This window comes from Poecilia reticulata, linkage group LG17 (assembly GCF_000633615.1).
Source record: "Poecilia reticulata strain Guanapo linkage group LG17, Guppy_female_1.0+MT, whole genome shotgun sequence".
NCBI classification, from domain to species: Eukaryota; Metazoa; Chordata; class Actinopteri; order Cyprinodontiformes; family Poeciliidae; genus Poecilia; species Poecilia reticulata.
Window position 1 is genome coordinate 15,754,595 of NC_024347.1, and position 14,035 is coordinate 15,768,629.

Here is a 14,035-nt window from a genome sequence, read left to right on the forward strand (position 1 = left end):
CCATCCATCCATCCATCCATCCATCCATCCATCCATCCATCCATCCATCCATCCGTCCATCCATCCGTCCGTCCATCCATAATTACTCCACCAAACAAAAAAAAGTCCCCATGAAAAAAAACTAAATTAATATTTTACTAAATATTTTTTCAATTTATTTATTTATTTATTTATTTATTTATTTATTTATTTATTTATTTATTTTGTGGTTTATTTCTTAATTAATTTCATAAGGGTGTTTTATTTCGTATACATTAATAACAGCATTTATTTTTATTTTGAATTAAACAGCTGTCAATCCAGTAACTACGACAAACTGCAAACATTAGATGAATCGAAACTATTTATTCTGCTTCTTGTTATTGTAAACATGTGAAATAGATGCAGATATGTCTTACAGATATGAAATGTTAATCATGCTGCACAATGAGCCGTCGTGGAGGTCAGACAGGATAACTGAATATGAACGTCAACACCCGATTCGTCGGCTGTTCTTCCACAGCCCCAGTACACAGGCTTCAATTAAACTTTAATTCAGCCTTCAAATCTCTGAGGGAAAAAAAGATTACTCTGGCGCAGCAATTCTTTTCAAGCCACATTTCGGAATAATTGTAGCAGAGTCACTGATAACTGTCAGCTTTGCCTACAGAAGAAAGAAAATGTTTAAACATGAAGAGTGCTATTAACATTTGGCAAGAGGACGGCGCCGGCTAAATTAGTTCCTGCTAAAGAAAATGAAACTTAGCGTAGAAGGAGCAGAAGATTGACACGAACACTTTGGGCCCAACAAAAGGAGAAGGAGAGGCGAGATATGGGGATAAAAATAAAAAAATAAAAACAGGAGGTGAGGTAAAGCGGTGCGATCATGTTTTACGGGTCTAAAGCAGTTTGGTTTAAAAGGGTAAGTCGTTTAGAGATATCATGTTCAGGTGTCATGCGTGGATTACATAACAGAGTTTGTTTTCTCACAGTAAATTCAAGCACTTTTCAAGCATTTTCAAGGTAAGTTTTAAACTTTTCCAGCACCACACTGTAAAAAAAGAAAAAAATGTATCTAATTTACAGTAAAATACCAGTAGCTGTGGTTGCCGTTTTTTATTTTTTACAGTGCACACTTTGGAGTTAAAGACAATATAAATGAGTTAAGAAAACAGCTTTAATTCACTATTATATGATAACATTTATTACTGTTACTAATAACAGGAATATAACTGTATTCTACATATAAGAGACAGAATAAACGTAAATATAACAAAATGATATGTTTTGAAATGTCTGACAAACACGCCTTGTGTGATTGATCCAAGAACAAAACATTATTCAAGCGTTAGTTTGCACTTTATTACAAAACTGTTAGAAGATCAAGAACTTTCAGGGACTTTATGTAGAAATCAAGCACTTTCCAAACCTTGAAAACACCTGATTGAAACTTAAGCATTTTCATGGATTTCAAACACCCGTACTAACACTGACAACAAAACTCTTCTAATGTTTGTAGCCTTAGTGAACTCAGAGGGCGTTCCTCAGAGAACAACTGGTGAAATCTGAGCTTTGACAGAAACAGCAGCAGCAGCAGCAGGAGGAAGAAACGGAAATAAGAAGAGAGAAATCCATCTATTCATCAGCTTCCTCAACAAACAGCAGGGTTTGCTCCCTGGGATCCTGCATCAGTAACTTCTTTATCTGCTGACTTCAAATCAGAAGAGCCAGATTCAGATCCAGCTAGACGTCCTGGAGATCCTCCGTCTGTTGGACTTTACAGCTTACAGACATGTTTCAGGTACAATTCGCATGTTTTCCAGGTATCACCTGATTTGGGTAAGAACAACCTGTAAAGATTACTGTTTTATATTCTGCTGTTTGCTGTAATTCTTAAAATTTTGAAGAACTTTGTATTTTCTGTAAAATTACTGAGAAAATGTAATTGAAATAAAGCTTAAGTGGGTAAAAATAAACCCTTAAGTAATCTAAAAATGTAACGATAGATAAGTATACAGATCTATAGATAGACATATATATACAGATGGACAGACAGACAGACAGACGCCATTGATGATGTCAGCTCCATGTGGCTGGCAAAGAGCAATCCAATCCGTGGCCTTCGATCAGATCTTATTGGAACCAGTGTTTCTCAACCTTTTTTGGGCCAGCGCCCCCCCTAGCCTTTATCCAGGTCCCCCAATAAAGAATTTGTAGGCTACTTTGCACTGACTATTATTTTATCATTAATATTACTATCACTATTGTAGATGTTTAGATTTTTATGCTTGTTTCTGTATTTATCATCAACAATAATTTCCCAGAGAACAAAAAAGCCATGGGAATAGAAATTATTTTCTAGTTGTTAAATATTCCACAAAATGACCAGATATAAGATGTTCAACATGCCAGTTTAAACTTTGAACTATTTGCAAACGATTGAGCTCTGCAACATTAAAACATGGATAGAACTGTAACTACATTAATCATAGCTCTTCTTCTCTTCAGTGTTTGTCAGTTTCTGGTGGTGCAGCTCTGTGCTGCCTTCAGGARAATGGGACATCAGAGTWTCATCCATAAAACTTCACCCACATGGCATTTATTGTGCAAACCAGAGCTTTCAGTGGAAAAACTAAAGTTCCAGATCCTTTTAATGCCATAGAAATATGAGACAGAAACATGGATTATATCTTTATATAGACCTGTCTATTGATTATAGATTAATAGTTTTACTGGACAGAAATTACAAAGAACAAATCTGGTTCTTAATCAAATCCTAATGAGTCAAATTGAAAGTGTCATGGAGTCATCAGCCTCATGACATTAACTCTGACATGAAAAATAATATTGAAGAAATAAATATATCAAATCTACTTAAAACATAAATAAGTGTTAAGTTATTTAATGCTATCATCTGTAAGATATATTTATTCTCAGTACTAGATGTGGTCTCAACAAACCCATGGCACTTCAACAATATTATTTTACCTTTTATCTTTAAATAGTGTCTGCTTGTTTTTGCCATAGTCCTCTGTATTAATTATTGCTCGAAAGGTCTTGCCATACCAGTTTATTCCTCTGTATTTACTTTAGTTTCTTAGTTTATTGTTGCATTTTGTTCTTCATTCATTTCCATTTAGTTTCCTTTGATTAGTTTTATCCTCTCTTGGTTTATTGCTATGTCCACTTTAGTTTCTTTCCTTTTGCTAGATTTATTTTATCATTTATCCATTATAAGACGAATAATATAAGACGAATAATTTTCACTCATCACCTGCTGCGCTGTCTAATCGCCATGTGTTTCACATCATGTGCTTTTCACTGTTCAGCGTCGGATTCTCTGTTTTTATGCCATAATTCACATTTGGTTCATCGCTCCGTTTTACGCTCTCTATAGTGGTTTCACTCATTTCCGCCAGCGCCCCCTGCCGTTCTCTGAACGTTACCGCTTACGTTGAGAACCGCTAATCTAAACTGTAATGTAATTGTACATCTATTGTGCTTGAGATGACATTTGCTGTCAATTAAAGCTGAACTGAATTGATTTGATTTGAACTTTAGCGACCCAGTCAGTAGATGTATGAATCTTTTCAGACGTAGAACATTTCTGACCAGTCTTGGTTAATCAAAGATGAGAAAATGTCAGCTTCATTATAGCAGTAGGCTTTAAAGCAGCAAGTGTCAAGAAAGGGCAACTATAAAAATGAGGTTTTCAGGCTAAGAAAGTACAGGAAGGACTGCTGTGACCTCATTTAATTTACTGCTAACAGAAACATTGGAGATTTAAACTGAAATTGAATGTTATTTAATGCTCAGTGAAATGAAAAAGTTAAATGGTTCAAAGATATCAGGTTGATGCTTTCTGCCACTTAGAGGCCAAACTTTTAAAAAAGCTTGAAATAGTGTCAGTCTTTTTCATGTTCACCAGGTTTCTGTGCGGTGGGAATGGTTCGGATCCAGGATAAACCTGTCTTTCCTTCCCAGCTGGTTCTGGGTTTTGATGTCAGGAGGAAGCAGTGAAACAACAATCTTTATTTTGTCAAAGCCGCATTCAGCCGCATTCAGGGATTTCATGCTGGACGGGCAAATGCTATCCACATTTATCCTGCGTATATAAGCCTTCAGTACAGACAGCGGCAATACGATGTTGGGTTTTCTTTCATGTTATTTTAAAACTCAACTTTTATAAACTCAAGAAGAATCTCCTTGATTATGATTAATTGGAGAGGTTTTCTTATGATCCTTTGGTGTTATTTTTATCTTTTGATCATTTCTTTGTTGTTTTATATCTTGACATATTTAACGATTTATTTTGTTAGATTTATTTTGTTCCCCTTTTATTCTCTTGTTTGTTTATTTTTTCACCTCACCATCCCAACTGTTAATTATTTCTTCATATGCACCAACCTGCTCTTTCACATATTTCTGAGAAACTAATACATTTTTATGTGTTTTGGGTTTTCATCCACATGAAAACGCTGTATAATATCACTAAAAAAGATTATTTATTAAAACCAAAAGTTAGGGTCCTGCGTACTAATCTGCGACAAATAATGTGCCAATATATCCACATGCTTTCTTTGACATTATTCCCAATCGACCCTAACGCTTTAAGGCCATTTTCAAGTATAATAGATTTAATAATGCAATTCTAAAAGATCAAAAAACTTTAAATATTAATGAATATTTAACACTTCATTACATATCCACAATAAATGAACAAAACAACCAAATAAATGAATTATGAAGTCTCTGTAAACAAACTTGTCCTTCGAAAAAGGGTTTAGTTGAGACCAAAGCACCAAACTGAACATTTTGTTACACAGTGTTTGGTAGAAAGAGACTCAAAAAAACAATTATGGAAGTACAAATGATTAAGCACGTTTTAATTTATCACGCAATTAACTGATTTATTTCTTGCTGCGATAGGCTTAGTAAAAGCTTTTCTGAAACAAATCCCTTGTGCACAATATTAATATTTATGCAATGTTGTGGAGAAATTGGTTTTCATAAAGTTCTCCACTGGCCATTACGACCTGCTACTGATCTCTGCTGGGATTTTTATGTGAGTTTTTTTGTTGATTTCAATAAACTTTCATGATGTTCATTAACAACTCCAGTCTGCATTTTGGTCCAACCACAAACCCAAACTTTATGAAAGGTTTCCATTTAGAAAGAGCAGAATTTCAGTAGGAGACAGACAGATCGGTTCTAATACCTCCACAGCGTTGCCTCTATTAAACATGTTCTCCACTTCCACACATTTCCTCTCAGAAACACAACTATGCGTCAGGCTCTAGTACTCAAAGCAATTACAGTGCTTTCAGCTTTCAGCCCACTTAGAAACACACACCAGACAAACACAGGCAGACATGCATCATCAAGCGACTGCTGGTGCTCACCGTCTCTCCGGTTGAGCTTGGCGAAACCCGGTGCATGGCTGCTGGACAGCTGGGAGGAGCTCCTGAAGGATGACGGCGGCAGATTGGAAACCAGCGCGCTGTCACACACCTCTGCAAAACAAGAAGGATGAAGCAGAGGCTGTTACGAAAATAACTGCAGGTGTTTCTGATGTAATCCTTATAAAGAGCTTGTTTAAAGCTTTCGCGGATTCCATACAGGTGATGTCAAAAGACATTTCCTTTGTTCATTAAACAAGGAGTTTTGCAGAGGAATATTCAAACTGGTTGAAACTGAAGAGTAGAAATCATGAAAAACCTTTTTCCAGACATCAACACTTCAAAATACCTTCTAACTAAAAAGTTTTTAAGACATTTGTTCCTCAATTGTCAATACAAGTTCTTTCCTGGAGGAAACAACAGAGCTGCCTGTGTTACTTCAGGTGGAAACATAAACCAACGTTGCCACAACGGATTAAAGTTAGCGACGAATGAGTTAATCTAAAGTTGATTGATCATATAAATTGAGTAGTGATTAATTGATAAGTGGAGATTTTCTTAAAAATCTGAGCTTAGTCAAATGAGCTTCAAGAAGAAACTTAAAGTGTTAACTGAGTGTTTATATTTCAAAAAAGAGCCGCATAAAGTGCATTCCGCATCCCACACCGGACTTTGTTTGGACCGTTTCTCTTTCCTGTTCTGTTATTGCCCCGTCATTATTATTTCTGTATTAACTGGATCTGCCTAAAGATAACCAGTGTCTCCCTCTGTTGGATGGAGGCCAGACTACAACACTGCAATAAGGTCTAAGCCAATGTTATTAGTTAACTGAACTGACCTAATTTTAATCTAATAAACCATTAATCGTCAATTAATTGTTTGCATCCCATTTCACTGTAATCCTGGCCAGATTGGGACTAATTTCAATATAATAAATCATTGATTCATAGTTCATCTTAAGTCATTTAACAGTTAGCATCCCTAAATCTAACATCACTGCACAGGTTGAATCAGCACTGTAATATTCATCCCTGCCACTCAAACCTTTAACAGCTCCACCTCCATCTAAAAATCTGATAAGGAGGGACTCTTTGGTGTTCTGGGGGGGCTTCGATTGCATTTTTCCGGCCAATTTTTAAAAACCCTGACCTGCCGATTCTGATTTCGGTCGATACCAATCTAGTGCATAATTAACACGGCCAGGTGTTGTTGCCAAAGTCCCCAATAGCACAGAAAAAAGTCACTAGATGCATTTTTGAATGAAAAAAGTAGCTAAAAACAGCAACAAACTTGCTGAGTCAGCAACAACGAGGCGACTATTGTGAACTGCATGTGCAGATGTGATTTGGTGGCAAAAAATCGGGGGAAAGTGGCTGATTTTCAGACTTTTCCAGAGTTGGATAAGATCAGCTGGCCGTCAACCACCAAAAATCAAGGAAATCGGTGCCCCTGTTTGACATACTGAAGCCAGCCGTGAGTTAAAATCTCTCTAACACTCCTGGGTCAGCCTCCTCAGGCTTCCTCGTAATGGGAAATGTCTAAGACAGGCATCCTTATCAAATGCCTGAACTTCCCCAGAGCTTCCCCTGAATAGCAAAACCCTCTCTCCCTACCCCCAAAGGTGAGTTCAAATGTATCAACATTTCCATCAAAGTCAGAAATCAATCACATTTTCAGCTTCCAGAAGCCCTTTTAAACAACCCAGACACTGAGTTTTGGTTAATACCAGCTAAGTGAAAACAATCCCTGTTGTTTCTCTTAGCAGGAATATAAACAGTCCCATTGTTCAAAGTCATGAAAGTGAAGACGTCGCAAAATGTGACGCAGCTGGAGATGGATTATGGTCTTTTTCCCAGCCGAGGAGAAAGACAGTTAAGTTGTTAAACGCAGCATGATGGGAGCTCACTGGTGCTGAGAAGTCAGACACGTTTATCTCCAAACCATCAGCTTTTTAAATGAAAATAGTTTTATTCAAATTGGTTTAGGTTTAGTCTGTTTCTCAAGCTTTACTCCCTGAAAATAAGGGACCATAAAGGGGGAAAGGAGAGAGGATTTTCAGGAGAGTCCAGTTATAAAAACATAAAGGAATGTATGGAAAACCAGGACTGCCAAAGTTGGAAGTAAATGTTGAAATACAGAAATGGATAAATACAAAAATCACTTTGCTAACAAATGTAATAAAGGTTAATTTAATCAGTAAAATGTAATAAACATTTACTTATTAAATCTTTCTAAATATAAAACTTAAAATACAAGTATGTTATTCCTTTACTCTTGTATTTGTTTTGATAATGAATTCAATTTCAAAGGAGAAATATTAGTGGAGAAAACGTATCATTAAATGATAAAAAAAACAATAAAAATAAAGGCTAGATTTAAAAATATGGCACTGATGAATGGCACTGATGTAAATTATAACAGTTTGAAATTAAAATTAGATGCTGTACATTTAAAAAATTAAAAAATTGCCAAACTTATTTTTGCCATCTTGTTTCACTTGCTGCCACAGAACATGTTTCACTGAGTTGTTTAAACATTTTTCTAGATTTTGTCAGCAGAAAAGATCTGTTCTGTTAGATCATACTTTGTCTGTTTTCATGTTGGATTGGATCAAAGATAGAGTGTGTGAAAGGCGACCTTCAGCACCATGAATATTTGTTTTTGCTCTCTTGCTGCTAACCTTAAGCTACATTCAAAAGAACAATGCCTCCCACTGCTGATACAACAGCTAATTACCATGATTCACCCTGCAGAGCGATTTGGGTTCACAACTCTGACAACGAAGCTTCAGGGTTTGATAACTCTGTCAACATCAAGGCACTTACAAGCACTAATACATCTTTTTGATAATCCCTGCTGCCTGACAATTTGGAAAACTAAAGCATAATATCACACCAGCTTAAGAAACTGTTTTAAGACTTTATAACAGCCAGAAGTTGTTTCCAGATTTCCTTAAGCCTCAAAGCATAAAATATGCACACTCACATTTGAAAGGGCCAAAATTAACATGATATCAAAGCAGCACAATTTACTTAAGGTTAAGAGTTTATGTTGTAAAACACAGCAGGATTTCAACAACATTTCCAGTCAAAACTCCATAGTTTTCCAGCATTTTATGACACTTTAATATGGTTAGATTTTTTTAATTAGATCACCAGTCAAAATGTACAGACCGGAAAAATATGGGCAACATTGTCCTGAATTAACTGTAGATGCTTGAAATCAGTGTTTGTGACCAGCAACACAGGAATTGCTGTTGGATCATACAGCAATTGCTCTGTTTGGGTTGGAAAATCCAGATTAAGATCCTTCTGCCTTTAAACACACATGTTTTCCTCCTCAGCTGGGAATGATCGCTTCTTAGGCAAGTGTTATAAAAAAACCTTACAATTCAGGCAGCTGAATACAGCTGAGTACTTTTCATTAGGAGGTTCTGCTAAGTTGTGGAAAACTTTGTTGCGGTAAGTTAAAGCAGATGCAAGCCTCACCTTTTAATCTAACCTGCAAAAACACAAAATCTATCTGAAATAATATGCCAGTACTTCACCAATATTAAGGAAAGATTCACTTTAAACAAACTCTTAGATCTGTAAGTTAGTTTTGTCTTATTTCAAGTTACAGTGGAAACCAGATCAAAAAATACTCAGTAAGATTTTGTGTTTTTGCAGTGTATGTGGGTTTAACTGCTCCATAGTAATGCATCTGTCAAAATGTTGTCACCACACTCAAACTTTCTAAGTCCATTTGGAAACGTTTCATTTTACCATAAAACATCACTCCAAACTGGTGCCACATGTACAAATGTTGATAGAGCTAAAGAGAAGTGTTCTCTGTCATTTGGCTCAGACACGGAGGAAAAAAAGTTCCTGCAGCAGCCAATGGGTGAAGGAAAATATTTGCAGGACGCAGAGATTCCTACAAAATGGTTAAATCTAAAGTCTCCAGTTTCCAGAATGTGTAACCACATATTTTCTTATGGTTAAACTGACAATAAACTGTTAAAATACTAGGTAGAAGATTATTTTCTCTTGTTTCACACTCAACTATGTGGTCCTCTGATGGTCCTTTTTATAGTTTCTATCCCTGGAGCTATTGACCTGACAGATACTTGTTAAAGCAGGCGGTGGGGAGGTTTTATTGTGAAAAGCAGGTGAATTACAGTGACCTAAAGAGGAAAAATAAGAGGTTGGCTCTCCAACCAGGAGAGCTGTAATCCCTGAGGAGATAACATGTGGTAAGCCTTGACGGGGAAACTCAGAGAGAGAGAGAGAAAGAGAGAGAGAGAGAGAGAGAGAGAGAGAGAGAGAGNAGAGAGAGAGAGAGAGAGAGAGAGAGAGAGAGAGAGGGGGCAGTGGAGTTAAAAAGCACAGAGATGTTTTTTTCTTTTGACATTTAGGAGCTGATGGCCCTGACGGTGTGACCAGTGGAGCACAAACACAGACAGCTCAGAGGAAAATGGAGGTAAATGTTGAATACCTGCTGGCCTCTGCAGCCAACCAACCTCAACACCAACCCTGGCGATCCTGAATCAAGAGCGTCCCTGAATATTAAGCCTTGCGACTCAAACAACAACAGGTTCTTTGAGCTGTTCATGTGATGTTGAGGAGAATAATGCGTCCTCCGTGGCATTTACAACCTGCATCCCCAGCTAAAAACATAGTTACACAACACGATTTGTTGCCATTGATAAGTCAACTCATCATTTATAAACTCAAGTTATGCTTATGTAATAACAAAACTTTTAGATGATCTGACAAATTGGAAAAATGGAAGAGAGTAAATACTACTTGATTTGGGACGTTTAAGTTACATTAAAATGTAAATGGTTTGTGTGAACCTTTGCAGGTCTTTTTTTACTTTTTAGTAAGATAACAAAAAATTTTTTCTCAGTTTTGAAAAATGACTGAAAAAATATTATTTTTCTTACAGAAATTAAAAAAAAATTCTCCCAGTAAAACAAGAAGTTATTCAGCAGCCAAATAAAGTTGCAGTGACATTTGATTGATGGGGAATATTTTTTCTGTACATTCAAATTTCCGCCTGGACATCCATCACTCAGCCTCTTGACATTTCGTCGGCTGGCACAGTGTCAAGTTTATCATTTTGCTGAGGTGACAAATGGTAAGTTCGACTGCATTAAGGAGTCCAGAAGAAGATTTGAAACAATATTTGGAGAGAAGAAGCCAAGTCCATTTAATTCAACCTGAAAAGCAGGCTACCCCTTACAGATAAGGAGGAAGATCTGGCCTTATTCATGAGCTTTTCCCACATTTTCTCACTGAATAACAAAGTGTCCACAGAGTCCATGACAGATTGGGAAACCCTGAATACTGATGAGCGTCATCCATCACCCAGCAACCAGCAGAGAACATGAAGTCATGCATTTGGGAACCTGTAAGCCCCACAAACACAGATTTCTGAGCTTCTCCGTATGAACGTTGGTCGGCCTATTTATCGGCTCAGAGCTCATCATGGTAAACAATAATGAGACCCAGAAATGGCTGTTTTCTCACTGGGGCCAATAAGATTTCTTCAAGCAGAAAACATCCAAGTGCGTTTAACTAATCTGGACAAATTTAAATCCAGTTTGACCTGCGAGGGTTCAAGTCTCCTCCTTACTGGGATAATAGACAAAAAGCCAATTAAACCACATTATTATAAAACACTGCAGGTCTCATAAGATTCAAATGAAAGAAAAGAATGATACATAGTTTTAAAAATCTGTTAAGTTTAGCAGGCGCTAAAGCATCCCTGCATGACTGAAAGGGAGATTAAAGGATTTCTCAAAAAAGCATGAAAGAATCAAAGCAACTCTCCAGGTCTGTGTTTGATGAGGGAATAACATTACAACATGGTATAAAGCTCAAAAAAAGATGGTTTTACATAATGATCCCCCTTTAAAGAGTATCTCTGGTAAAGCTGAAAGCATAATGGCGACATATTATGGTCTGTACACGAACAAAAACAAACTCCGGGGTCTTTTTAATCACCAGGACTCTGTACTGCCTCTCTCTATCAGTCCACATGCTAACAACTTCATTGAATAAATCCAAATGTCACAAAAGATCAAAAACATTAGACAATTTCGTTTTCCGGGCTCTTTGAGAAACCTGTTCCCCTCCTCGCCTGTGGTGGTGCTATACCAAGAACTACAGAAGTAAACGACACAAAAACCTCAGAAGACACTGAGCGTAGCTTCCTTCTTCACAAAATTTAAACAAAACTGGAGTAGCATAAAATTTTAGCAGTTGTAGGATTTCTCCTTTGTCTTTGGCTGAAGACCATGAGCCATTTCTATTGTGTGAGTCTATCCCGCTAGCGACAGACTCACGCGTTTGTTTTGGTTGTATTTACCCAGAATGCCTTGCAGTGTAGTACTTTTCCCGCTTTTGGAGTGGTTTCTTATCTTCTTGGCGTTCAAATTATGCATTTGAGTTTCCTTCAACTGAACAGAGACCGAGGTTTGTAGGCGGACCAGAGTTTGCTTTTTTGGAGTTTGTTTCACATCTTTACAAACGAACCGAACTTTCTCCACAATCTAACTAGAGTGAACTAAGCAGGGCTGGTGTAAATGTACCCTTACTAAATAATATTTAGTTGTACTTTAACATTTCCAGTCATCATTTAACACTTTTTAACATAAGAATATTGTGGTAGACTGTGCTGTAGCGCCTCAATCAATGAGTTTAGCTAGTTTTCTGGGGGAAACCCTGTTACCAATGCTGTCATCTGAGCTGTAGATCTCTGCAGCTCTTCCAGTGACCACAGGGCACTTTTCTGCTTATTTGAAGGCATTGGTTATTTACCGTACCACAGTTCTTACAATGTAGAAACCAAAAAGTGGGAACGTCCTCTGAAGTGAAAATAAAAAGCCTTTTCACCTCCAAAGCCCTCTGTCTGTTGTTTCAGATGATTCTGCTCTCTTACACACACTCAGATTTAAAAACATTGTTCAGTGTTTGCTGCTGCTTCGAGGCACTCGCTCGGTTGTGAAACCTCAATACTTCAGCCCTGACCTTCTCCTCCTCCCTGACAGTCTTTTCCTCAGGAGAGCTGACACCACTGGCCAGATAACAGTCTGCCTGTCTGACAGCTACTAAACTGAGTGGCTCAGCACTTTGTCTTTCAGACTCAGAGTAACAAAAAGAACTGTTCGGCTCTGCATCCTTAAGTCAAACACGCTGCTAAATCACCCTGATTTCTTCTTCTGGCAGTCAATAACAAGCCCATTGTGCTCATCAGCATCTGCAGATACGAGAATGTTCAGTAATCCACCCATTCACCAATATGTCACTGCCCCTGGAAGCAGAAATAAAATCCCCCTTCTTATTGAGAATAATCACACTGATCAGCAGCGTGGGCGTCTGCGTGGGAGACAGACATCAGCTAAATGATATGATCAAAACAACAACAAGCTGCGTTTCTGTGGTTATCTTAAATCACTTCATCCTTAAGCTGCCAGGCGTGACTGACGGAGGAGCGGAGAAGCCGGGAGACACGACGAAACGCTCGCTTTCACTGCAGAGACGCACAACAATCCAAGAACCATGGAGCCAGAAATATGCAGATGTGGAGGGAATGCTGTGTGCTGCAGCATCCATACCAATGAACCCACCAGGAGTTATGAACGATAAAATATCTGCTAATTCACAAGCTCCAGGAAGTAAATGCTGCTAACATAGTTGACATAAATTTCTCTTAGTGGAGGACAGCAGGCCAACAAGGTTCAGTGGGAAAAAGAAAACTGTTTTCTTTTTCCTTATTCATATGAAAATACAGGCACACATCACCCAAGCACCTCTGCAAATGTAATTTATTTCGGAAAGGAAACACGAAATTGGATGCTGGGGATTCATAAAATGGAAAACTCTGCATTGCAGCAGCAGAAAAGCTTATACTACAAACTATTTTTATGCAAATGAGCTCTAGGGGCAGCATGGCGTGTTTGTAAAGGGTCTGCAGCCATCAATGTAATGCTTATGTTGCAATGTGAGACCAGATCCTGTGCTGTTTTGTATCTGAGCTGCGTCATTTAAGAAGTGCAGATTCAGCATTTTATCTTTTTTATTTTGTTCTGGGATTGGTTTTAACTTACTGTAAACATTTGTGAGCTAATTAAACAGCAACGCTTCAAATATTTAGAATTTAAAGAGGATATTCCAAATAAAGTGAAACAGTATTTTAATGCAGAGACAGTGATGCGATGGAAATAAAACCTGATGCTATTCCCAAGGTTTTAAATATTAACATTTTGTATAAAATTTTCACAAAATGTTCATCTGCCAGTGTTAATCTGAAGGAAACAAAAAAAAGCAAAAAGAGCAGGACAAGATGATCTGTTTGCTGCCTGTGGGACTTCTAAGTTACATGTCCTTCCCTCACACAAAACCAAGGTTTCATTTTTGAAAATGTTTCCAAAATCTGTTTTACCTTTAAAAAAGTCTTTGGTTTGCAATAATAGCAATTTTTTATTATTATTATTATTATTATTATTTTTAAACCTTGGTTGGATGAATGAATGAATGAATGAATGAATGAATGAATGGATGAATGAATGGATGGACAGCCAACGATGGATGGATGGACAGATGAATGAATGAATGAATGAATGAATGAATGAATAGACAGCCAACGATGGATGGATGGATGGATGGATG

General features: G+C 37.4%; 1 protein-coding gene across 4 annotated transcripts in view; it reads right to left on the bottom strand.

The window, feature by feature from the left end:
- Positions 1-14,035, bottom strand: part of LOC103479475 (contactin-associated protein-like 4) — a 152,677-nt gene that overhangs the window by 116,067 nt on the left and 22,575 nt on the right. For all 4 annotated transcript variants that reach the window (XM_017310027.1, XM_017310025.1, XM_017310026.1 and 1 more), the window contains exon 2: positions 5,382-5,492. In XM_017310027.1, the coding sequence (XP_017165516.1) occupies positions 5,382-5,492 (111 nt within the window). The remainder of the gene's footprint in view (positions 1-5,381; positions 5,493-14,035) is intronic.